At 40.5% G+C, this 27,553-nt stretch overlaps 1 protein-coding gene across 1 annotated transcript in view; it reads right to left on the reverse strand.

Moving 5' to 3' along the window:
- nrxn2b (neurexin 2b) overlaps window positions 1-27,553 on the reverse strand; it is a 617,697-nt gene that overhangs the window by 397,048 nt on the left and 193,096 nt on the right. The window contains 1 exon segment of the mRNA XM_034615320.1: window positions 12,558-12,575. Coding sequence (XP_034471211.1) covers window positions 12,558-12,575 — 18 coding nt within the window.

The following is a 27,553-nucleotide window of genomic DNA, read 5'->3' on the forward strand; positions in this document are numbered from 1 at the left end:
CCATTTATCATCTCTAAGCACCAGCCCACTAGACACTTTACTTTGGTGGAGGAAGAGCTGAAGGAGTTGGATGCACTGATATCGTTCATTTACATAATTCATCCCTGGAGTAGTTTATCCCTGAAGATCTCCATGACAACAACACCATCATGAGATCAGTGCTGACATCCTGACCTTCTCGGGTAGATGGACGGTTCTCGTTATTATCATTTCAAAAGAAGCATGTTCATTATGTCCTGAACTAGCAAAACAAGATGTATGAAGAAAGCAATGCTACATTTGATATGATACAGAGAGAACAATCCTGTCCTCATACAAAGTGAACCTAGCAAGTATGTTATATACTTGTTACCCAGCAGTCATCTTTGCCTTTATATTATGGCGACCATCAGACCTGATAGTAACCTGATAGTAACCTGAGAGATCCTATCTGAAGTTGAAAAATCAAAGTGCTTATTGAACGTACTGTGACCACTTGTGATTGCCTGCTTCATATGCAAGTAAACAAATACGTAATTTGTGCTTAGATGTAACACATTTATGTGGTGATCATTGTTGATATTGTAGTACTTAGTGCTGATCACTTGTGATCCTATTACTCCGGATGGATGCTATTACCAGGTCTGAACCGGGTCAAAGAGATGAGCAGGCAGTTCCCCTTCTCTCACACAAGCTCTACATTTTGAGATGCAATTACTTGCAGTGTTTTATTTTGCTAAATCAGTTCAATACACACAGTAACTTCATTCCATTAACATAATATAAATATAACCTGAAACTGAAATGATGACAACTAAGTCTGGAAGTTAAATCCCTGAGCTGAGCAGATAATACATTTAAAGATCCAGACTCCAGCACACAGGAGGGAAGAAATGACCAGCTGCATGTAAACGTGTGTTAGAGATGAGCTAATGGAGTGAATGTCAACATTAATTCTGAGCCTCAAACCAATTTCTCCTGGTGGGCAGATTCCTCATGTGCATGAAAATGTACTCCGTGTCTGCTGAAGCAGTAATGTGCGACAAAGCAGCAAAGGCATGCATGACTTTGGAGACTTTTCTACTCCCTCTGCAAAGTGATGCCAAGCATGATTCTCATTTCCCCGTCGAGCACCCATGTTGTTTGAAGAGCAAATGCACTCGTGACGATTTAAGCAGCTTTGGGCATGTTGGACTTCAAATGAGGTGTAGTCAGGCTCATTGTTGGCAGCAGAAAACAATTGAACAGTTGACCAACCTGGTCTGAAGTCAATAGAGTGATGTTTCTCATGCGGAGAAACATTATCTCTTACTACCTCGCAAATCTGCCTACGTAGTATCATTCCACCAAAGTGTGCGCACACGTGGTTTAAAATGGAATAGAAGTTGAAACTTACCTATGAATAATTAAAAGACTAAAAACAACCCTTTTGGACAACGTGCCAGGCACAGAAACCCATTTCTCACAGTTACACCATCAGCAATTTGATTCCAACATTCTTGTGTTGTGTCCTTTGAATGTAAAAGCAGATCCCCACGTCTTTTAACCGTCTCTCCCCAAAAAGCTGGTATATAACTGTCGCTACTTATAATGCACATGTAGAGAGATATATAAAGAAGGGAGAGGCTACGATCAAACCCTGTGCCAGCCATTGACGTCCGCTTGCTTGTGCACCATAAAACAGCGGAGCAGTGATGCGGCAGCCTCAGCCACACTACCAACGAGACTCCTGGCCCTTGTACTTGGCACTGTGGAGTTCTTTTTGTGCTGCTTTATGAGATGGGATATAATATACACCTGGCTGCTGCAATAGAGGAACACAGACTTTGTAAAAACCCTCTGTGTTTTCTCATTAGGTCACAGAAATGGGCGTCGCAGTACTTAAACGTGTAGAAAGCTTAAACTCAAAGTAAAAAACAATTTATGCAATTTATAAACTGCTTACCTTCAGAATGTATACACATATAGTGCAGCATGTATGGAAATGTGATACTAATGACAGACACAGATCTAAAAGAAATGTATAAGCTCTGGCCCATTTGCATCAACCACGTACACTGCCACTGTCACTGCCACTTAGTGATGCCTCGCACATGGTTTCCATGAACATTATGTTGTTACACCTTGCATATCAATGGGCTACGTACATGCAAACAGAGAAACGTACAAGTGATCAAAAACACCACAAATGCTGCATACATTCATCTTAGTTAAAGAGGCTGTGATTTGGTAAACAATACATCCCATGGAAAGAAACCCTTTAAACTGCACCAATGTTTACATTATACCCGTGCATATACGTGCAGTGGCAGCCCATCATTCTGTTTACCCTCAATTCTGTGTCTTCTGGATAACCATGACCTTGATGACTGGCCCACATGACAGTTTATAACGAGCCTGATGCTGACAAAGCTAATTAAAAGAACTAACATGTAGAACATAGTAACGGTTCCTTTATGAATTGAGATCATTTACATTTTAATCATTTGCATGTGTGTGTGTGTCTCCATAGCAATGTATGGATCGTTTGTCCCTGAATAGAACTACTTGTGCATGTGCACGCTTTAGCTCCGTGCCAACTGTATGTGTCCTGCTGTGTGTATGTGAGTTGGGTCATATCCAGACAGGTTGATTCATGGGCCTCATCCCTCCTATTGGGATCCCTATTGATCAGGCCCGGCTGTGGGCTGCTGCCGACTGTGGCCGGGAACCACAGAGCAGTTATCGCTAACAGATACACAGTCGGTACGGCATGATGGGATCCGTGGGCCCTGAGGCCTCGTGCAGGGGTTGGGAGAACAGAGTAGGTATTATTATAAATTGTTTTTGTGTGTTATTATTTCTGAAATTAAAAATCTATTTAATAAATACTGAGATTGTATGGGGTCAGATGTATATATTCTTGTTTTGTTTGCTTAAAGAAGCAAAGGTGGTCAGTTGTTTACACTTTAGTCTGGTTTGTTGACATTCATTTTCACTTATTTGACATCGCTCCACCTGGGCAATTGATCTGTCTCAGTGTTGACTCGGTTTTAATCCCAGGGCAGTAAATGTTTAGTTTTTTGTCTATAATGCAGCCTTTCTAGCCGTCTGTCACCTTTTCCCCCTGAGGTGACAGGAATAATCTTTTCATTTCTGCCTGTGCAGTAGAAAAGCACGTAATCGGATTTTGTTACATTAACGCAGGTCTGATCATATCTCTGCTGTGGCAATATATAATGTGATGTTGGCCTTAGAGCACAGGTTATGCAAGATAGAAAAACAAGAACCGTGTGTTTGTGAAGCAGCTATATGTGCCAGAAGCTCAGTGTATGTCATGATGATATCCTAACGATCGTCATTGGTGCTATATTCTTTAAATTTACACAAAGATTAAATTTAATTTAGAGCATTATTTTAAGAGGATATTTGACTTTTAAATGTGCTTTATTAATGTTTTTTAGTCTGCACTACCATATTTATTACGCCAACCAAGTTATACCCATTTATAAAGTTACCTTAATTGTTCGCTGTTGTGTCTTTAATTTAACTTTGAAGTATATACATCAAATACCTTTAAATGTCTATGTATGTCTAACTGTGGGAGTGGAAATCTGAAAAGTACTAGCACATTTTCCCAAAGGCAATATTTAGAAAAAACTAATTATTTACAGAAGGCTTAGTAAAAGTGACACTGCATGGTCTTCTGGACAAATACCTAATCAGGGCTTGGTGTCTCACACACGCGTATCTCTACACCGCGCTGCTGCGTAGAGTTCAGAGGTGTGTGCACACTCCATTAGAGTCTGCAGGAGTGGACCGTCTGCTGCTGATGCTGTTTGCCATCGCCTCCTCAGACCCACAGTCGCACTGTCTCGACCCTGAGGCAACACAGACAAGTTGGGATCTGTGTGTGTGTGTTTGTATCAGTGACTGTGTGTGAGAGAGACTAGAGCAGGGGTCGAAAACCTTTACAATCAAAAGAGCCATTTTGCCCCCTCTTCCAACAAATAATCATCTGGAGCCGCAAAACATATTTGACATATATTCAAACATATATTTTTTTAACTACGTTCACCGTTCCAAAAATGAGCAAGTTCACATTGTTAAATGTTTTTATTGGGATGATTTAGGTGACAAACTTCCGATCATGTGTTTAGTTATGAATCGATGGTGTTGGATCATGTCTGCGCGTCGCGCCGCTCATTTTAACTGTGAGAGTCTCGTCTCGTGCTGTACTGAGCACAACATGTGGACAAGTCATTTTTCATGATGTTTAAATGCAGCCTCATAAACTCTGGAGCGAGTCAAACAAACACTAAGTTGCTTAATGTACTGATCAGGTCCTGATAACTTATGACGAGTGTTTAGAAGGTAAAAGTGAGAGTGGAGGATGACACAGGAAACTCCAGCTCGGTACAAACCAGCTGCAGCTTCTGCTCTGATCACTGAGCAGCTGAGACCAGAGAAATTCTGTGTTTTCACTGTTCTTCAACAAAGTCACTGACCGGCTGCTTCACGTGAACGAGCTCTGATCTCACTGTGTGTGTCGCTGTGAGCGAGTGATTTGTTCAGTTCCTCGCGAGTAGCCAATCCCCTGAACTAGAGGGAGGATATGTATGTCCATTTACACTGCAGGCTGGAGATATACCTGCTTTTTTGCCATTGCATTATTAATCTAATTGTTCACATACTCCCCAGTTATTGACACAATTCTGGTCCAGGCCTCGGGCAACTGATGAATAGTGTAAAATACACGTGCTCCCACTAAGTCTGGACAAACAAATGGACAAAGAATACACGAGGCAGCTTTCAGGAGCACATACACATTCATTTTAAAGCAAATGTAAGGCCAGCCTAAAAACTACATTTAGGATTAGGTATTGTCAATTTCACCAAATCTGGTGTTGTAACTTGATCCTGCCCCGGACATTTTTGTTGACTGCCTCATATTCACCGACGACGCATATTTGCAAGAAAGGACTTTCACCTGATCGACTTACGTTGTTCATCATGCATGTGTCAAATTTAGTTGTAAAATGGAACTTCATAATGAGTTTCAAACCGTTTTCTGACACGCCGTCGGGAGCCTCTCAGCCCTTCCGACGTCTCACACCATGCATGCTAATTACGATTAGGTATTGTCAGAGTAATAGTGGAAATAAATCAATACAAGTATAATTTGTACCTCCCATCTTTTCACGCTAAGAAAATTGATTCCGTAACATTCCTTGTTTTGACTTACAACCATCAGATGTTTTTCATTTGGAAAACAAAATGCCACGTCCTAACAGGCTCCACAGCCACCATCGAATCCAATCAGATCGAATTTCATCAACAGGAAATTGACGACAATATAGTGGACACTGACTGAAAATGCAGTGTCTTCAAATACAAAAGTATGTGAATCTGTCCTCTGTCCTATATTATTCACTCACCATCAAAGACATCAAAAAGGGAACAAATGTAATCAAATTAAGGAATGAATGTCGTCAGTTAAAGTCACACGAGTGAAAGTGCACTGATGTGTATGTGTGTGATGGCCTGTGATAATATATGCGATTGTCCCTGGGCAGTATCCGGCACCAGCTGTTGGTAATAAGCTGTGGCTTTTAATGGACGCTCCCTCTAAGCTGCAGAGCTACAGGGCACCAAGGCTCATCTACAGCGGCGGCCTGGCACTATACTTAGTAAACACGCCTGCTGCTCCCATATTATAGCCACATTAGTCTGGCCCCCTTTTTTTTTCCTCCCACATACTAGCTCTTCCTCTACCCCCTCATGGAGTCCAATCAACCTAATAGATCTGCAATGAACCTGCCGAGCATTGTAATGAGCCTTGAGTTCGAACAAACGCCAGAGGACTTTGTGTGAATCAGTAGCGGGGAGGAAATATGAATAGAGATAAGACGATTCTTAAAAAACAGGGATTAGCTGCAAGGTGAGGTTGAGATGGAAAGATACACTGTAGATGTCTACGTTTGCGGGTTTTGTCCTTGTGATTCTGTCAGTGTCTTCCAAGAGTGTGTGCGCACATTAAACAAACTCTTTTACACATTACTTTTTGAATCTCCTCTGGCTTTGTATTCACACTCCTACACTCACTTTCCCATGGGATGCAGGTTTAGCACACAGTAGCACACGCTGCTGCACGTTAAAGAATCTCCAGACGCGCTTGGAAACAGCACCTCTGTCTTAACCGCAACGTCTTCACCTTTTCCCTCATCATTCGGGAATTTGTGAAAATGATAATTGGAAAACACTGACGGGAAGGATGTGGGCTCTGTGTTCTGATCTCTAAACGAGATGGAAAGATTAAGTCACGTTTCTTGAGTGAGAGAAATCAAATCTGAGCGTTGGTGGTCTGTGCAACTTCTCTTTGATTTGGGGATTAGAGCTATGGACTGTTCATTGCTGTCTTAACAATTACTCTGAGGCTAATGGAAGCAGACGCTGCTAATCTTCGCATGCTGGCACCAATGTAGATCTAGCAGTGCTCTTCATTTTGTATCCCTGGTGTGTAGTCTCGCGCTGCTCAGCTGAATACACTAAGCTCAACGATTACACACTATTAACAGGGCATCACTCATAGCAAACCAACACAATTTCTCAGCAGTCAAGATATTACAGTTTAATTTATTTGTTTGAGAAAAGACAAGGATGAAATATATCGGCGGCAAATTTGAGTGATTGTCACGTCAAGGATTTCAGTCTGCTAAAGGCAGGAAATCAACAGAGCAATTGGAAGAGTCACTGTCAGCAACATAAACATTTTAAAAATCTGGATTTATTGTCATCAGTGTTAATGATGCCATTTCTAAGCCACAGCAAAGTCGCACTGAATATACAGCCAGACAGTTGTGGTTTTATATGCTGGGGGAAAGGGTCAAACATGCAATTCTTCTTCCACCTAGCTCCGCATCTGGTCTGACTTGTCAGATACAACTGTTTCCAATCCTAAATATATAACCTATCATCCAAGCCATCTCGAGCCAGAGGGAAAAGCTTAAAAACACAACTATTTCTGCATGTATTTACTCCCTGGTCCACATCCTGTGTAGCAACAACACAAGCATACAAACTAAATCTGAAAGTAGGGAGGTGGATCAAAACAAACAAACAACATAAAATCCTTGTCAAGAACAGCCTGTCAGGAAACTCGTGGGTGGGGAATAAGCAAGACATGGTGTCCACTGGCAATTTCAAAGAAAGCGTATACTACAAAAAGGACATTTTGATAAGGAGAAAATACATTTTGCCATTATGTGTCAATGAAATCCCAAATAAATCTCATCAGGATCCAAATGTGAGATGCATATTAGTGCCTGAGGAAAGTGAGCATGTTTAAATGGAGTAATGGGCACAAACATGCAGCGAGGGTTTTTAACTTTTTAACTGAATCAGAATGGACGGTTTACACTACTATAACTCCTCCATGTATGTCTATCATTTTACAATCTATAAATCTATACGGCCATGCAGCCTTCCGCATTTGCAGCTCGGAGTTTCCGCTATTCAAGCCACCGTTGTGTTAAGACACAGTGAAGCATAAAATGGCATAAACGGTGCCTCAAATGGAGCAAATGAGTGGCCGTTTAATTGCAGTGAGTTAAACCGGCTCCCTGTGGTAAGGTGTGAGAGTCAGATGCCTTGAGTAGTAATTATCTCAGGTAGCTATCTCATTACCGCCCTCCTTTAGTATGTAAATGTGACCACAGGCTCGGTTGTTATATTGTGGATTGGACATTTTGTTGTGCTCTTCCTGAGGCTGTGCTGTTTATCACCAGACAGGGGGAAATAACTAAAGTGCCAGCTGCGTTCCCAGGGACAACAGAAGAGTGTTAACCGTCTTTGTGTCTACATGTGTGACCCATGTATAAGACTTGTTCAGTTAAGTAGCCAGGTCGCTTCTATCAAACAGAACATCGCCTCACTGTGCAGCACTTTAATGACCAAGGTGATGAAAGGAATTCATAAATTATGAACGTTATGAACCGTTTCAATGTTTACAGGGGGGCTGTTCCTCCAGACCTGTATTCGTTCAGAATAAAGCAACTTACATAATAAATTGTCCAGCTTTGCATACAATGTCAAGGAAAAGTAGGTGAATCCTTGGAATTCGCAACATTTGTTTCAAAGTAGTCCTAAAACATTATATGAGCAAACAACCTATTGAAACTAATAAAATAAAAACCATTGTATTGCTGTTGTCCATATTAAATACATCGACAATGTAAATTAAATAAACGCTAACTGGAGTCAGGAGCTTGCAAATCTCAAGTCCAATAAATGAGACCAGAAACAAGGGGGGTGTGGGTCAGGGCGGCTGTAACCTATAAAGAAAACAACATATTGACTTTGCAATTCACAAGAAGCATCTGCTTATGTGAAACACGTCTCATAAAAAATAAGTCTGAGAAGACCGACGATGAAGAATGGCTGATTTGCATAAAGCTACAAAGGGTTACATTGTAATCCCAAACGGTTCATCGGCCCACAGTTACACAAACTGCCTTTAAATGGAGTTGATTTAGTTCTGTCTTCTTTTCCCAGGAAGTGGGCGTCCACCTGAAGTTTGCCTACCAAGTATGGTGAAGTGATTTGAGGCTGATTTGATCTGACTGTGCTGCCTCTGGTACTGACAGCTCACCATCATACAGGGGGAAATGAATCCCTGAGTTTATCAAGGTATCTTAAAGGATAATGTCTGAGTGGCTTTGCGCCAGCTGAAGATCAGTAGAAGCTGGGTGATGCAGCAGAACAACGACCCTAAACATAGAAGTAAGTCTACTACTAAATAGTTCAAACTAAGAAAATCCAGCTTTTGGAGTGGCCCAGTCAGAGCCCAGATGTTAACCCAGTACAGATGGTCTGGGATGAGCTGGGCTGATTATTTAGTCGTGTCTGTTATCGGGAAAAAAGGAGCAATAATGTCAGGGACTAGGTAATCCAAATAAGAATGCCTGTCCGGTTTGGGTCGGGCTCGATTAGCATTCAGGCAGGTTCAGGCAGAAGAAAAAAGCATCTTGACGAATGGATTTCTGAGCTCAACTGTGCCGGAGTCACATCCTACCTGAAAGGGCCTTCAGAGTACGGCTGAGCTGCAGCAGGTCTGTGAGTAAGAATGACCAGTTGCCTTTGTCTATATGTGTGACTCAAGTGAAGATCAACTCGTATCATGAACAACGCACACAGGAAACTAGGTCATTCCAAAGCCTTCACATACGTTTTCTCACCAATGTGGGAGTTTTACAAAAACTACAACACAATTAAAATAATGACTTGGGCAATTGACAAATTGTGAGGGGGGTTTGTATGACTATTAAAAATGGAACGTGGAGAAAAACGATATGTCCCACTAAGAATCAACCTCTACTCCAGCACAGAGCCGGAATCCCTCATTTTCTCCTCCAAATTGGAGATGTGTGGTTCGCTGAGCATTGGTGCGAGCATGTGTGGTGAGCAGGCCAATCCCTTCGCAGCATCAGCTTGAAGAGGATTCTGCTGGCTCCGAATAGCCTGGCGTTGGCATTCAAGGGAGGGAGGCAGAAAAAAGGGAAAGAGACATGCAAATCATCTGAGCTGAGCAGTACAAGGCTTGAGAGAGACAGGGAGATGTACAGGGAAAGATGTCTCTGCCTCTGGTAATGCTGTTTTTTTGGACTCAGAATGAAATTCAGCAATAGGATAAGGATCTCTGCCTTTAGTCCGCCTGTCAGCCTTTACATCTGATGGACGCCAATTACCTGTGCCAATACCTGCCTCGTAAGCCCAGCGATGGAAAAAAAGAAACTTGACAATTTCGAAGAACAGCAATATTAACTTCCAGCAACAATGACTGTCAAACTCTCTAACTGGTACGGAGCTAGATGTGCCATTCTTTCCAATGTGGGTTTGCGTAGCATCTATTGAATTTTGACAAAGGCTCTGGGGAAGGATGAGTGTGTGTGTTCCTATACTCGTATCTTTGTGAGAACCATTTTAAGCATAGACCCTACAGAGTGAGAACATTTTTTGGAAAGTGAGGACATTTTGGCCGGTCCTCACGTCTTCAAAGGGTTGTTTGAGGTTTAAGACTTGGTTTTAGGGTTAGTATCAGGTTTAGGTTAGGGTTAGGCATTTAGTTTGGATGGTTAGGGGCTAGGGAATGCATTATGCCGATGATTGTCCTCACTAAGATAGAAGTACAAATGTGTACAGTGTGTGTGTGTGTGTGTGTGTGTGTGTGTGTGTGTGTGTGTGTGTGTGTGTGTGTGTGCGCGCGCAGGAGTGCTCGAGTGAGAACTGGCAGTAATTCACTCAGCTGATCCGATTTTCCAAAAACTTATGAGAGCTATACACAGCATTATGTTTAAACCAATGAAGGGGATTGGACAATGATCACAGGCTGTTACTCACTGCCATACAGCAAAGTGTGGTACAGTCTAATAATAATCTAATGAAAGAGTTATTTGCTATTCTTTATCTACACTTTTATTTAAAACAAAAAATACACTATGTAATCCAGCCACAGCTAATATACTCTTCACCACCTAACTGGTTCTTCGGATGAACATTAACTTCTTTCTGCTCAATATGCGATGCATCACTGTATGCCCAACACTAAATAAAGTACGAGCTGCTCAGAAACCCCTCCAAGGCCTACGGAATGTGCATGCGCTTAAATGCACACATGGCAGAACCATGTTGAATTTGCAAACTGACACAGAAACAGCTTGTATCTGAAAAGCAAAGCCGAATTATCTCCCTCTTCTTTGCCCGGTGGTCTTAATGAAGATGAAACTCAATTTGCACTGGCCTCCAAGATGAAAATTGAATTAGTTTTTTTTCACTCCTTCACCCTTTCTGGATCTTGATTCTGGCAGGGTAGTAAGAAATGGGTGTGGTATCTGAGTGTGTGTCCCTACTCTCCCCTGCACCCCGGGGGGTGAACGTGTACCCAAAGCAACACTCAATCCTACCGAGTGTCCGAGCTGCAGTAAACAGACAAAATGCCACATTAGTATTCAGGCGACATCAGAACCCTGGACCAAACACTCACTGGACAAAGCTTGACAAGCAAACACACACACACACACACAACAATATTTTCCGTATAAGGAACAGGAGACATGCTTGAATTATCACAGCACAAAACTCTCGGGGGAAAATGTACACCAGTGGATTGATTGAAAACATCTTTATCACGCCCTCTTTATCCCTTGTGTGAGAATAAAAAAAAAAAGAAGAACTTTTCTCATTCCATGCTACGCATTCTGCTGTGCTGTAGATTGCCACCACACATTCATAATGCATAGAGGGTACTGCAGCGAGACAAAGCCAATTATTAGGAGGCGAGCGATAACACTGACACATTTCTAAAGCAGGAGTTGGCTGCTGCGAAGTGCTGTGAGCGAGAGTTTTAAACTCTACCCATCTCATTGGTTTCTACTGTTTGTGTGAGGTGTTGATACGTCCCATTAGTCCGTCCATCTCCCCGTCCTTCCCCTCGCTCAAGTCTCCCACCCTCGCTGATTCCAAATGACATGCTGATTGAAAGCTAGCACACTGTGACATGTCAGCATATTTACAGATAAAGCCTCTGTTCGTGTTTTAATAAATGCTTTAATGGTCCACAGCACTTCAGGCCTGGTACACAACAACACGGAGGGTGAAATAGAATTCGCCCATAACTGCGTTTCTTGCTCATAAGTTATATGAATGGGAAAGTCATTTCGAAATTTAGTGCAATGGGGTAGAGCTAGCTAAAGGAAAGTCAGCCGTTAATAGGCGTGACAATATGCATTGTACATCAGCATTGCTACTACACGTCCCATTTGGAAATGGGAAGCACACAATCACAAGGCACACTAGTTGAAAGTCTGATAATCAGAATCCACTTCAGGCACATGAACATATAATGGGGCAAATATAACCACAGTCTTTTTTACTGGCATCCACACCTCCAAGTCTGAGTCATTGCATCTGAGCTGCTACATGAGTCACTTTCACAAACTTCATGAACTTGAAAATGACAGTGGAATAACTCATTGAATCCTGGGTCCTGATAAAGCAGGCAGTGCAGCATAACAGCATTGCACAGCACAATGTCATTCACCCAGAATTGTCCCTGTGCTCTCAAACCGGTTAGTCATTCACTGAAACCTTTTGAATTTGCATTTACATTGGAAGGCAGTGCATTTTATGAGACTGAGCAAAACGGGGGCTAAGGGTTTTGTCTTCTCGCAATAAACAGTTAGAAATCCCCTCTTTAATATACAATACAAACAAATGGAAGGTAATGTAGTAGGCAATATCAAATAGCTGCAATGCATAAAGAATGTAAGAGAACAGGGTAGGAGGCAGACAGAGAAAAGTGCTGAGTTCAGAAGCGATTTCTATTCAGCAGTTTGTCAGAGGAAAGTTTCCTTGTTCATTAAGCGCAGCAACTGAAGATAACATATATAATTGGTGTTTGTTTGTGTGCATGTAAATGTTCACAAATATTCCAGCTGTATAATAAAGAGGTGACGGAACCAGTCTGTCACTATGGCAACAGGGTGAGTGCATATAAAAGAACATGCGAAAGTGGCAGAAAGTATAGAACGAGGACGACTTACCGGCTTGAGATGAGTCACCTGTGAGAGGACAAAGAGAGGGGGAAAAAAAAGAAAAGATGGATCAGTTCAACGAGAGGAGCAGAATGTCACTTGAGTATACCTGCTCGCAACAACATGAGATTTAACAGCAGGGAGAAGAGAATAAAAGAAGTCAGGCTGGAATTAGCATGAAGACGAGTGCTATTCCACACTTTGGACTCAAAACTGAGCTGCTAATTGGGACGGTGGAGGAGAACAACTACCAGGAATGTTCAGAAGGCGGAATTCCTATTTTATTAATTCAAGTTTTAAAAAAATCAAAAGTTGACTTTCTGAGCAAACTTCTTGACAGTCCACTTCTCTCTACTCTGCAAACAACTCCTCCAAGGACTCATTAAAAAAAAAGACTGCATTGTGTGGTTCCCTACAAACTATTTTCCCTCACTGCAATTACCATGTTTTTGGGACTTTTAAAACCCTGGATTATATTAGTATCTTATTTTTTAGGTTAAAGCAGCCTAGCCAGGAGGAATATTAATAATAAAAAATAAAATCAAGGTAAGGGAAACCAATTATAAGAATTCAACAGTTTAGTGGCACCAGTATGTAGTAACTTCTACTACACATAGGTGCAGCATCACTGAGCAGAGATTGTGTTTCTTGTCACGTCCTTTGACAATGACATGGCACATCTGCGATGCTTCAGGTAGACTTTACATCGTGCACAGTTACTGTCAGAGACACAAACAGAGTGACAGACAGCGACAGAGCAAGCGGAGCATGAGCAGGAGAGGGTGGGAGCCGAGGCCGGGGTTGTTCTAAAGAAATTTAAAGGATCACCCAATACATAAACCCACAGTTTAATAAAAGGGAAGCAAATAACAAGGCTTTCACTCCATTTGGCATTCATTCCAATGTCCTACAGATGATTCAGTAAAAAGTAAGAAGTGTTTTAAAAAAACATGCATAACTTTTCATATCATTGATCCATGCTGTCAGGTAAGACTCCTAATTAAAAAATTGGAGCTGCTACATCAGTTGGCAGGTGTTAAAGAAAGTATTAAAGTAAGTATACAGTGGTTGTGAAGATCAATTCTTGATGGAGGGCACGTCCAACTAACTTATGAAATGCATAACTTTCTTTCAGGGAAGTTGAGCAGCACACACACACAAACATACACACACAGTGCAATATCTGCACCTGCTGCATTTTATAAATGCCAAAACAGCTGTCTTGGGCCTATGTGCCTTCCTATTCCAGGAAATGTCTTATGTATTTTTCTGTATTTCTCTGTTCTACAACGGCAGCTTGTTTGTAATGTGTGATAAGAGGGTAGCTTAACATTGGTTTGTGACCACTTAAGAGACTCGTGTAGTGACCATTCTAAACCTGCCAGTTTGTAATGTTTTGTTCTATTGGCCTGTGTTAATACTCCAGAGGTACTTCAGATGTATTCCTCGTCATTACTCCTCAAACAGTTCTAAAACATTTTTTTTTGTGTGATGAGTCTATGGTGCAGAGTGAAGCTAGAAAACTTGGTTTATCTAAAATAAAGATTTCTTAGTCAATATGTTTCAGACAATGTTCACGTGGGTGGATCGACATTATATTCACACCCACAACTTATGAACAACAAATTAAAAGCTCTGTAATTCAGCTCGATATAAACCACTGCAGCAACAAAACAAATGTGGTGCTTTTACTTTGAATACAAATTGCCAAAAGGGGAGTGATTCTATGAATGTTGCTACCATGACAGAGATCAGTTAAAGAGTTCAATGTTTGTAATTGTAATTTAATCTCTATGTGTTATTGACGGTTTTACTTAAAGACATGCATAGATACAAAGTTCATGAGCACACTCAAATGAACACTGTCAGGGAGAGGGGATTTCCACCACAGGCCAATGAGCTGCTGGTTAGAGTTCCCTTATGTCACTGCCAGCCATGAACAAAGTGGCCCATGCAGGACAGGCTGTCATCCATATTGGCGAGATGGCTACCACTACATGTCCAAGGTGAAAAGAAGCCTCTTCAATCCCAACACATGGATCAGAGCGGGAACGCCAGCCAGAGCAGATGGAGCACAGGGCGCTTTGCCTTGCAGCACCGGCCTTGGGCTCAAACTACAGTCCAGGCACAAGAGCTGAGACAGGGCTTAAATGCTCAAAGTGGTGGAGGGAGGCCGAAGCCGAGAACATGCCAGAGGAATGAACACAATCAATACGCTTCCGTCTCTCAGGTCTTGTTTGTTAATATCCTGGATATTGACAAGGATTTCTCCAACCCCCAAATGGTATCAGCTGCCGTGCTCGCTCGGATATCGACAAACCTGCTCGAAAAACACGAGGGTAGCCAGTGACACAGGCAAGTAGGTGAAGTGAGTGTTTGTGAGACAGGAACCAAAGACAGGGGAACGGAGCAGGTGAACAGATAGTTGGCCAAACAGAACTCTTGCAACTTCTCCCAGACCACAACAGAACAAAAATATAAGCGACATGCATGCTCCTGTGTAATAGCATGTTATGGCAGCTGTATACGGATACAAGCTGGATGCCAGTAACAGTCTGGTGCTCAGTTTGTCATGAATTTTGAAGTGAAAGCTGCTGAGGTGTAGTGACACTTCCGTCAATTTCTGAAACTGAGTAGACTTCTTTTGTATTTTTTTTTTACCCAGTCACATCTTCCACACCATCTGTATTGTGTATGATACACATCATTACACCTAACAATGCATGTGACTTTTTGTGACCACAAAGGCGTCAGGGAAAAAGTCAAGCTGCACAACACACACACACACTGTTAGATTTTGGTAATTCAGTCTCACAGCCAAGAAGCAGTGACCCCTGGCTGCTGTCGATTTACTGTCCATCTCTTAGCACACTCCCCAAAACCCTTTCAGCAACGCTCAGCTGTCAACCCTTCTTGCCCATAAATGAGAGTGTGGAGAGAACACGGCACACATGAATGAGTGAGACACACGGCACTAACACACACGTGTGTGCGTGTAAAAGGTAAAAAGAAAAAGAACTATTCAAGGCCGTGTAAGGGCAGACTTTTCAAGTTCACATCACAGGTTAACAGGAAAAAGAAAGTTATCCACATATTGGCTGCATACTTGGGCTCAACAGTTTTTACCTCAGTCAAAGTGGTTATATTTTCACCCTGTCCATTTGTTTATTGGTTGGTTTGATTGGAAGAAAGATAAGGTAAAAACTAATTGAGGGTTAACCACAAAATTTGGTGGAAGGACATGGTATGGATCAGGGAAGAAGCTATACAATTTTTACATTGTCACTGATATCATAAAGAATATCTCATGGATCATGATGAAAGAAAAAAATGTAGCACATTTAGAGAACTGATTTCAATAAGTGTGTGAAATTTGGTGCAGCTTGATTCAATTTATTGGATTATGTGGACTGGGAGTAGATATGCATTATGCTTAGTGCCCTTCTAGATTTTAAAGTTATCTAGAGAAGGTAGATGTTAAAAAACACGCATGTCAGATTACTTTCCTGTAGCCTACCAACAACAGTTTTAATGTACTTTTCAAGTTCCAATTTGCTAAGTTGTTCTAAGGTCCACTCATGTTTATTTTTACATGTTAGTTAAAAAACAAAAAAACACAGTTACTGGCTTGCTCTCATGCAGGTTATTGATTGTTCAACTTTTAAATCCTGATTGAAAATTATGGTAGGATCATTGATGTTACAGAGCCCTCTTCAGATGTAAGGTACAGGATATTGCAGTTAAGTTGGATAATGTTAAGAAAGGCAGACATAGAAAAGTAATTTTTCATTGTTCAGAGCAGAAAAGGCTCTGGATCATGTTCCAAAAGGAAGGTTTAACAAACCCTCACCCTAAGTTGATGAACGTTGAGATAAAAAAATCAGATCCACAACAACTGACTCAGTTAGTATGAGGGGGTATAAGGGCCATATGGAGGGGAGAAAAGGAGATTTTGTGAACAATGTCGCAATATTACGCAAATAAAGTCAGAATTGAGACGGAATATGTTATATTGTAAGAATAAAATCGAAATTTAAGAAGAAAAAAGTAATAATATTACAATAATGAAGAAGAAAAGCATATAAACAGCAAGGAGAACCCATGATCACCAGAGTTTTACTCCTTCTGGATCCAAAATCTTGATTTACAATCTTATTGGTTCTTGAGAAATTGCAAAACCCATTTAACTACCATGTAGATGTAACTAACGATAAGCAGGCAGTCGACCACAAACAAACATTTCCTCCTCCACAATAGAGGTTGTGTGTTTTTTTCCTCTGCATAAACCCAGTTTCCTGTTGCACAATCTATTTGACGTCCTGATGCTTGATAACGTGGTGCTAAAGAGCCAAAAGTATTACATTATTTATATAACAGTATAACTTAATAAAATGCTCCCATATTCATCATATTATGACTTTACTCTCAAAATATCTGATTTATTTCCCCTTAAAGTGGCCCTATTACTCAATCTACTCTGAAAAAACATAACCGTTCTTTTTAGAGCTTCAATAATGCAATCCAACACATAAATGGGTAAATAAAGGACAGAGCTTCCATTTAATATGAGGATTTGTGGCGATGCACTTTTACCTTTAAAAACACAGCCGTTACGAAAGAGCCTGAGTTGAATAAAAGAGACATTAAGTTAACACCGTTTTATTTCATTCAGCGAAGTCCACTCAACCACATTAGGTAGCCGACTTTTATATTCATAATGGATGTTTAAATGCTGAAATTCTTTATCTGCTAGATTGCGTTTCAAATATTTTGAATCATCTGTAGCCAGGAGGGGACGACGTGCCTCTGGCAGCAGAAGACCTGGTTTCCATAAGAAGAATATATCTCAGCTACAATTGCTTTTAAACTCATTTGTACATGTGTTGACTTTGACCAGCAAGCGAGCACATATTCAATATGAAAGTCTGTGCACTGGCCACCTGTCCACTTCAACTGATCTTAGGGTCTTCCTATTGGTTTATAAAGCTTTTAATGGTCTTGTCTCGGGAACAGATCTGATCTTTCAAAAGCAAACTCAAGACCTGTCTATTCACTTTGGCTTTGACTGTATTTATTTATCCAGCCATACACATTCCTTTGCTTTATTACTTGGTATATCCTTTCATTCAATTTTTATTTGGTGAGTTATTTTCCTTTCAATATCCTACTTTGCATTTCAAGTATTACTAACTTCAATACATATCCTATCTATTAGTATCTTATTTTTTTTACACCCTTCCTTTTCTATTATTGTCTTATTTTGCTTTTATATTTTTTTTCTCCTCCTACCTCTGGTGTTCCCTCATTAAAATGTTATGAGATTTTTGATGTTGCTTCCCTCGTTCCCCACTTTCTGTATTTGTTGAGTCCTATTTTAGTTCCTTATCACTAAGGAGGATATCTCACTTTATGGAATGGAAATGGAGTTTACCTCATCTCAGGTTCAACAAACTTGCCAACCCCCAGGCCCCAGGTGTAACAAACACTGCTAACAGGGGCTCTGTTCAATTTAAGTGTCCCAGTTAGTCCAAAGGAAGTATAATCAACAGACCGTTTGGCAAGCCATAGGAGCAAGACCATTGTCATTAAATTGATGTAGGCTAATTGGTCATTGAGGCAGCTAATCCCAGGGTCCTGGTACTGTGCACCCTAGCATTAAAATAGTTCTGTCACCTGGATTTTTCAAGTCAAATTAAGTCAGAATAATGACAAAATATAGAAGTCAAATAAATGTAAATGTACCAACATTGAAGATCTTCCTTACAAATAAACAACGGAAAGGTCATTTCTATTTTGCAAAAAATATTTGCTTCTCAACCAGCATGCACCAACAACTACACAACATTATTTATGCTCTCATAGCTGCTACTTCGACACCAGTAAGTACTAAGCTGCAGAACCACTACATTGTTGAAGCCAACTTGTTATTTTGCCAGTTTACTGCTTTCAATTTGAAGCTGCTGCAGTAGGTAGGACATGTCTAGTTCGCATTAGCAGCATTTGAATTCTGTGAATGTCACCACAGACACCCTCCTTGTAAATAATGCGATTCTTCCATCAATCCCCAGTCTGTTAACCTCATTCAGCAGCAGACATGAAGTAACAGATGTGTTACTTCTGACAAACTCTGTGAGACTGTAGCTTTAAAGACAGAGGCAGGAAGCGAGGCAACATGAAGAGAGATATAACATTATATGTTTAATACTTAATTTCACATTCCAGTCACTGTTTTTTGACAACAAACAACAGATAATATGCTCCTTTTAATGTGACCACAACTATAACACATTTGTCAATACTGTGCCAGTGGTACAGTATATACACAGTGAGATGATTTTGCAATTACCAAACCCCCAAGAGACTGTGCAGAAAAATCGACCCCGTCTATCTACTCATCCTCTCATACAGAGGTGAAGGTCCAACTGCTGGAATGACTTTCTGCCTATTTTCCACAACAGTGAGCAAACAAGGGAATCTGCCTTAAATGAGATCGTATTACTGTTGGACTAAACCTAATATGCTAAATGGACAGAAACAGTGAGCTGCTAATACCACCGTGCTCTGGAAATGTACAAGAGACAAAATAACCCTGACATCCCACACTGGAGGTTCACCACAGACAATGACCACCTTTGGATGGGTTTTCACTGTTTGCATTGCTTTCCTGTAACCTGGTTAGACTTTAATGGAAAACAAAGTAAAAAGCTGTTCTAGTGAAGAATGGTGATCGTATATTCACCAAGCAGTTTAATAGGAACAGCAAGTTAATACTGGAGAGGGCCTCAATTATTCATGGCATTGAATCCATAAAATGTTGTAAAGAGATGTAGACAAAAACCAGAGTACAATCCTATCCCTTGATAGCATGGAGCATATTAGCAGTTGCAAAAAAGTTTTCAGGTTATTGCAAAACCTGTTGATCTATAATATGGCAGTATCAGTAATCATATGTGGCACTGAACTCCTTTGGAGTCATCTTAATAAATGTAGAAGTTATTCAAGATACTTCTTATTTTTTGTACCTTTCCCTCATCTTGTTATTTCACTAGTATAAAGCTTTATTGAAACTTGCCAGCCTGTCATGTGGTCAGTACACTTAACATGAGATGATATATTTGAGGCACAAAACAATGAATACAAAAATGCCCCTGGTCTTAGAATAACTTTTAATCATATAACTAATAGCGTTGATTCATGGGAACACGGATTATTGAGATATTAGTGGTAATGTTTATTAATTTATCTTTAAATTCAGGGTTTGAATACTGATGTAGACTTATTATGGCTATGGTTGAAGCTTCAAAGCTAAACTACACATTAGCCTTGTATTTCCTCTTCTTGGCTGACAAGAGTAGAGCCTCATGTGCTGTTCATTCTGAGATACTTTTCTGCTAACCACAGTTGTTAAAGGAGGTTATCTGAGTTACCACAGCCTTTCTGTCTGTTCCAACCCGGCCAGTCATTTCCCCCCTGAGCTCTGTCATCAACAAGATGTTTCCATCTGCAAAACTGATGCTCACCGGTTGTTTTGTTCTTGTTTGTTTTTCACACATTTCTGAGTAAATTCTATAGATTGCTGTTTATGAAAAAACTAGGAGATCAGCAGTTTTATAAAACCTCAAATATCCCCCATTCTGATGCTTGATGAAGCTCCTGACCTCGACATGACTCTTCAGTCAGTGCCAGATAAAAACATCATATACATTACTAATAAGCTACTTTACCGAGTTCAACGTGAGGTAACATTTTCCAGCCAAATGCTGAGAACATCATGTGTCTAAACTACAGCATTTGAAGTTTTTCAGTTCATCTGTTCAATTTTCCCTCAAGATGTCACTGACAAGTAATCGTCCTCTGTCTTTAAATAGCATGCCCTGCTTAAATCTAACTTTACAAATCCTGTGTGCGACAGTGAGTAAATTAGTGTGCGTTGAACATAGCAGAATCTGTATTTATTTCTGCCTGGAGGCAAACAACTGAAGGTATCACAGCTTTAACTGCTGTAGTAGAAAAATGAACTAAGTGTGGTTGAAAACTATTTTGTAGTTGGAAAGTAAGTGTTTGCAGCCCTGTCTAAAGACTTTTATGACCTGAGCTTTTTTATGGTCTGAACTGTGTATGACCTGAAAACTGTCAGATCCTTTTGCCACTTATTTACCCTCCAAAGAACGGAATGTATGTCTGCTTATCTCCTTAGGAAACACATGTAAGTCAGTTGTTTGTGTTTAGATTCCTCTCTCTCCTGCACCTACAGAACCAGTCTGGATTGGTTCAGAGAGACAGCCTTAGTCCTCCTATATAAGATCCTTGCATTTGAGTGTCCTGCATCTTCACTCTGAGATCCTTGTGACTCTCTGTGTTGATCCTTTCTGCAGAAAGCCCCTATTAAAATACACGTAGATAACTTTGGTGTTTCCAGCCTCTTGTATTTCCAGATTTCCATCACACTGCTTAACCTTTTTTATTTCATTTGCATCACTGTGCTGAGAGGTGCGACAGTGACACTCACTGAAACAGAGCGAGACTTCTTAGCTAAGAATTTTCACTTGGGAACATGAACCTGGCTTCCATGGCTTAAATGCTAAGCTCTCCAGCAGTTGCATTGTGCAGAAACCAACTGGTGTCTGGTAAAAATGTTACCCAGATAGCATGCATTATAATGAAGTGAGAGAATAATTCAAAACTTGTGCTGCAGTGCCTTTCAAAGCAGCGCATGCGATCAGGGAATAACAACCTGACTTGAATAAGTAAAAAAGATAAATGAAGATAAATTCCTAAACATTATTTCCCATTCTGCCTCTTTATCTCTGCTCTGCTGTTTCTCCTATGAGCAGATTATCTCTGCTGCTTTTACCATCCTCTCTCCTTTTCTAATGATATTCTTCAAACGTATCCAGGGGTTAAAATGGGTCGGAGCCCATCGGAGCTGAGTTCCGCCTCCTCAAGTCCAAAGCACACCCTGCTGGAGCTGACCTCCATCTGCTTCGATATACCATCATCATATCACACTTGGATTTTTAGATCTACTAGTTTGCATAATGTATTTATTGACTATGTCTCAAACTACAAAGAGATATTCGAGGTGATTTTGACACTGAAACAAATTGATAAGGAGGTTTATAGGTTATTCATATTATTTATCATCAAGTGGATCAGTGTATTCATTAAGCTGCATTGCCGTGATGGACTTGACATACATTACTGGTTAATGGCTGTTTTAGCTTCCCAGGCAAAAATACATTAATAAGTTCACTTTCAAACCCACAAACTGTCTTTCTCTATGACACACGCTATTGACAGCAATATGCATAGGCAGCGCTAATAAGGAGCTTGGGGAAGCAAAGCATTCCCATAATGATCATGGAAAGACGCTGGAGCTTTGCTGTCTGATAGTTATTAGGATGCAAACGCTAACAGGCTGTAGTGATGCGCGTGTCAGGGTTTGTTAATACCCACACCCATCCGACCCACTAAGAGAGTCAATATTTACCCTCCATCCCACAAACATATGCTCTAATCAACCATGCCAGACCAGTGAACTAATCTCTCCCACTCACACGTACACACATACTGAAACAATGCAGACTTAACGGTGACCCTTAAAAATATAGCAGCATATATATATATATATATATATATATGCCTTTGAGTTTGTTTTAGTCTGACTCTGGCCTAATGCATCAAACATAGTGCAGAGACATGTGTGTCAGGTGGTGGTTACTTCACAGATTATACAGATTATTGTCAACCGGGTCATCAGTATTACAGCACTCTCTGATAAGAGGGAGAAGGTGGAAGGTCGACTGTAATCACAGTATTTATTGATGTTATTTATAACTTTCAGCATAAAATGTTCAAGTGTGGTAAAAGCAGTGAAGTCTCCTATATTGATTCATGAAGTAATATGATTGATTCTGACTCCTGACTGTTGTCCACAACTACTTTACACTCTGTGACAAGCTACTCACCCATGTCATTAAATCCATGCAGTCATATAAAGGCAGTTAGATCCACTTCAACTCTTTAATCTTGTGCATCATGAAGCTTCTTTCCAACCTTCTCTGCAGTATTTCAGCAGTAGTTTTTAAATGCCTCAACGCCAATAATGTCACACAACATTTTTAATATGATGACACAAAGAAGAATTGAGACTGTAAAGGTATTGTATTAATATGGTCAAATAAAGAGCTTCATCAAAGTATAATGAATGCCTCATTTAATACAGCAACACAGGTATTTACTGTATAATTTATGTTATTTATGTGGACACGTATGAGGAAAATATGGCCACCAATGACCGGCAACTGTGACCCAATAGAGACCAGTGTTTTGAAGGGTTAGTTCAGTAAATGGATATTCTACTTACAACTTATTCTACTTATTCACTTTCCACATCTCACAAATTTAGCACATTTTGACTGCTTTTGTAATAACGAAGAATTCAAACTATCTAAAACAAAGACCTTGTATCCTGAAAAGCAGGTGAAATCATTGAAACCAATCTGGGGTGAACTAGAACTATCATCTTGGCCTCACTACTCCGCAGCAACCCTTCAAAAAGTAACAGAAACCTGAAAGGAGTGTCGGTGTAAAGCAAGCCCCGAGGCCATGTGTGCACTGTAATATACTACCCCAGAGGTAGGCTATTGTTCTTAACAGAGAAAAGGAAGGAAAACTGTGCTGTCATCCTGCAAAACCATATCTTCTGCCGTGTGAAGAAGCACCGTGTTCTCTCTGATCACAGAAGGATGGAGTCCTTCCGTATGCCCAGACGTCCTCTGGACATGAAGCAAGTCTGCTTCTGAGTTTATTGGGCCCTCCACCCAAGGCTACCAGCTCATCAGAGAGGTTACTTAAACAAAATGACCCCACTGCCACTAACAGAGCCAATGTTAAACTGGCCTGCCAGCAAAGCAGGAAAACCACCAGTCATGGTTTTCTTGATTAGATGACTCTACTATAAACATAGTTCACTCTCTGAAACCTGGGATTTGCATCGCTTTTGGATTCACCACGAATAAATGGGCGAGTGGGGCTACCTGTACCATAGGTGCCATGAAGCTTTCAAACTGACACAACTTTATCACGTCAGACTTTATGAGCCACAAAAATACAGTAACTCAGCCTCATGATTAGAGTCTTCAGATCCTCGCTTCCCCAATCCAAAGCAAAGTGTGTCACTCTATTTCAAAGGTCCAGTTGACAAAATGTTCTCAAGCAGATGTGCAGAACATCTTTCAAAGAGGTCATTGAAATGCAGGACTTTAAAATAATAAGTACTCGAATAATAAATACATTTAAATCTGATACAAATTGTTTATTTATTAAGATTAAAAAAATACAAAGTGTAGCTTCAGTTTTCTTTTCGAGTTTTTGTCTTAATTTTAGTTTGCTGTGTGTGTGTGTGTTCATCTTCCTCACTGATTCAACTTGCAATAAGTGGCTGACACTAATTTACAGTGCATGCAAGTAGTCTGCTAAACCGCTGCCTCAAAGGCATGAAAAGTGGTGACGGTTAAAATAGAAACGTTTTAACATTGAATAATTCTCAGTAATAAATTGATAATTGACGGCGTCAAACCTATCAGTGACCTTGGCTTTATTTTGACATCACCTGGATTTGTCCTCTGCTCTCATTATACGTTTTATGGCTGTTGGTGTTGCGCCTCACAACCTAGCATCAAGCATCTTTTATTACACATGTAAAATAGCTCAACCACCGGTGTTAAAATTGAAAGGAACACTATCATCAATGTTGTCTTGCAATTAAGGACACCTTAAAGATATCCAGTAGATAACTACAAGAGGCAATAACAACAGAGACAATAAGAATCCAAGTAAAAGCAAACAAGTGTGTGACAGATGGACAAAGAAGCAGGATTCAAGAGGCTGCAACATACAGTTTACGGATAAGTTGGTTATACATACTGTACGTTTATTGACTGACTCTTTCCAAGTGAGGTCGGACCCCGCTCTGCTGGCCCTGTTTTTTTTACGTTTGAATATAATGCTTGTTCAATCCTCACTATATCAGCAGCAAACATAAGTAAAGTAACGGTATAAATATTGGATATACGATTCATGTTTCTTTTATTGGACGAGTAAAATGCGTTTTTAAAATACTCTCCTAAGCATTAGATCATATTCAGGGTCATCACATAGTCCCAAGCAGTAAAAATAGATTCAATATGTGACTCTGACACTGCCAGTGGAAGGTGGGGAAATGTGTGAGAGGGAGACTTTAAATCACCACAGCTTAAAATCTAAGAGAGAGCCATCATGAAAAGTGGAACTTTGGAAAAATTACAGAATTGATGTTTGCTGTCTGTGTCCATGCCCTAAATAGCTCACATTAAACAAATGCCATAGTGCTGGAGGTGTTTGAATTCTTGTTAGTTAGAGGACCATATCAAAACAATCGAATATTTAGGTTCCATTAAATCATTTGACAGCCATTCAGCTTAGGGGCCTTTGGTACAGCTAAATAAAGATGTAGGTGTATGTGTTTAGTCACATGCACAGAAAGGCAGCGGTTTGTTTTTGATGCACAGAGAGCATCAAGCACAGTGAATCCCCACTTAAAAGACGTGTCCAATTAGGCAGCACATATTTTGAGACTGACAGTAAATAGTGAAAACAAAGTTAACAAGCACACCCCACCATTCAAAGAAATGGTAAACTGCCCAGGTAATTAAGATCAAGCAATAGAATGCAATTGAAAGTGTATTCTGCAGTCTGCTAAGGACATTGTTTGGGTGTTGAATCTGGGCCTACAGTGGATGTAAAGATATTATGGCATTCAGCAATGTTTCGCCGTTTTCGTGTAAAATATGAATGTCGGGGATTGCAGACACTTGGATGACACCACGCGAGCAGCATGGTGGCATGTTGTGCTTTTTTCTGTTTTATTACCTCTGAATTGACTTTAAAATATATTGGATTCGGCTGCAACGCTGTTTACCCCTGAGACTCTACTTCACCCTCCTCTCCATCGGCACAGTGGTGAGTACATAATGAGTGAATTTTCATTTTTCATTGAAAGTGAACTATCCCTTTAACACCTGATAAAAGTGATTGGTCTATAATATTTAATTTTTATTTTCTTTCTTTTTATCCAGCTACATTCACAGGACGTAACAGATGATAATTGGTGATGCATTTATCCAGGGCTTTTATAGTCCAATCAACCACTCAAAGCACTTAGAACTGCATGCCATTTACACACATTTGTTAACACACTCACACTTTGATGGGAAAACCATAAGAGGCAATTTGTGGGTTCGGTATTTTGCCCAAGGACACTTCAAAATGTAGCCCGCAGAAAGCGTGGGATCTAACCACGACCTTAAGTGGACAACCCGTTCCACCTCCTGAACCAGAGCTGGCCCTAGGAGAAAGCTGTGTTGCTAGGTAACAGTGACACAGTTCGGTTGATACCTAGAGTGGTTCTCTGGTTTGTCAGATGGATACTGGCTACATACATAGTTCTAAATGAAAGTGAGTGGCTGTCTCAGGAGAAAATAGACAGTCGCAACTGTCATTATGGACCTTCTTGAGTGCAGTGTGGATCAGAAAGACTGCAGTGGCTAGAGTCCGCACAAATAAATAATACATAAGAAACAGTTCTTAGGTATATTTTTAAAATGTACCTTTATCTAGAATTATCACCTCATGGTTGTATGCTTCCACCGTCTAGTTAAGTTGCAGTTAGCATCCATTTTTGTTCAGACTCATACGTACAAGACTATGTGGTGAAGACTTTGAAGGAAATTAATAAAATATATAATGTATATTTTTGGTAATATTTAGGATACTCATTCTTACAACAATTCCTAGTTATGGCCAAAAGAGTTTTGTGAGGTCACACTGACTTAAAAGTGAACAGTAAAAAAGAGAAATTGCAGTAAATTGCAGCTGACGGGCAGGATGGACAGGAGGTCACGATGACCTTGACGTGATAACAGAGACCTAAAACACATCTGGGTGGATCTGAGCCAACTCGCTTGAAGATATTGTCGTGTTCACCTCCCTCAGGTCCCAGGAAGAGAATTTGACTATTGCTGAGTGCAGAGGTGGAGTCATGGTAGCTATTGGACGGCTGACACCTCTGCTTGACAGTGATGGTAGGAAAATGAAAGAGACTGTTTCAAAGTTTTTACCTGACAAGGACAAGTTTGACTTATTGAAAGGTCTAACTCATGACTTTCAAAGCATACAGGAATATCTATAGTAATGGGATAAATTTTGAATATCTGATCCTTCAACTAAAGCTTAAGAAATGCAAGTCCTTCAGCAACATCCTTAAGAAATATGAGGCAGACGTCTGTTGACAGAAGAGCATCCTAAAAACATAGTGCCTCTGGCCATGGCTGTCTATGGTGGGGAGGCATAAAATAATTAGAATTGCTCAGTATTTAGTCAGGAATATCAGCTTTAATCAAAATCCACTAGGCGGTTCATGTACAGTGTTTCATTGAATCAGAGTGAATTTGCAAATCCTATTTTATCCAGTGTGCTATTAAAAATGTGTTGCACACGTTTAGAGTGCAGCCCTCCACACATCACACTGTACAGTGACCTTGAGGGTGTTTGCCTCTGATGTGACACGGTACCTCTTAGTTGTTAGGTAATGCTTGAAGCCAGTGTTTGACCAATTCTTCACACACACACACACACACAAACGTGCACACACACACACTGATCCCCTCCTACTCGTGCCTCTGCACACCTCTTTCCTAGACCCTAGTCCTTGCTCTAATCCTCTGGACTCGATGCTGAGGCTGCAGCCTGGTAATTCACCAAATCCCCTTCTGCTACCCTCAGCCCATACCTCTCCTCTGATGTCAAGTGCTCCTTGACAGTGCACATGCCAACACACACATACATGCAAACAAACGTACACATACAAAGGAACCCTCAAATGTCTCAACATTCAGATTTTATATCCACAGCTTCCACTGTGAACAATGTTTACTTGTCTTGCAGTAAGAAGAATTTTCTTTTTT

This window comes from Hippoglossus hippoglossus, chromosome 18 (assembly GCF_009819705.1).
Source record: "Hippoglossus hippoglossus isolate fHipHip1 chromosome 18, fHipHip1.pri, whole genome shotgun sequence".
Taxonomy (NCBI): domain Eukaryota; kingdom Metazoa; phylum Chordata; class Actinopteri; order Pleuronectiformes; family Pleuronectidae; genus Hippoglossus; species Hippoglossus hippoglossus.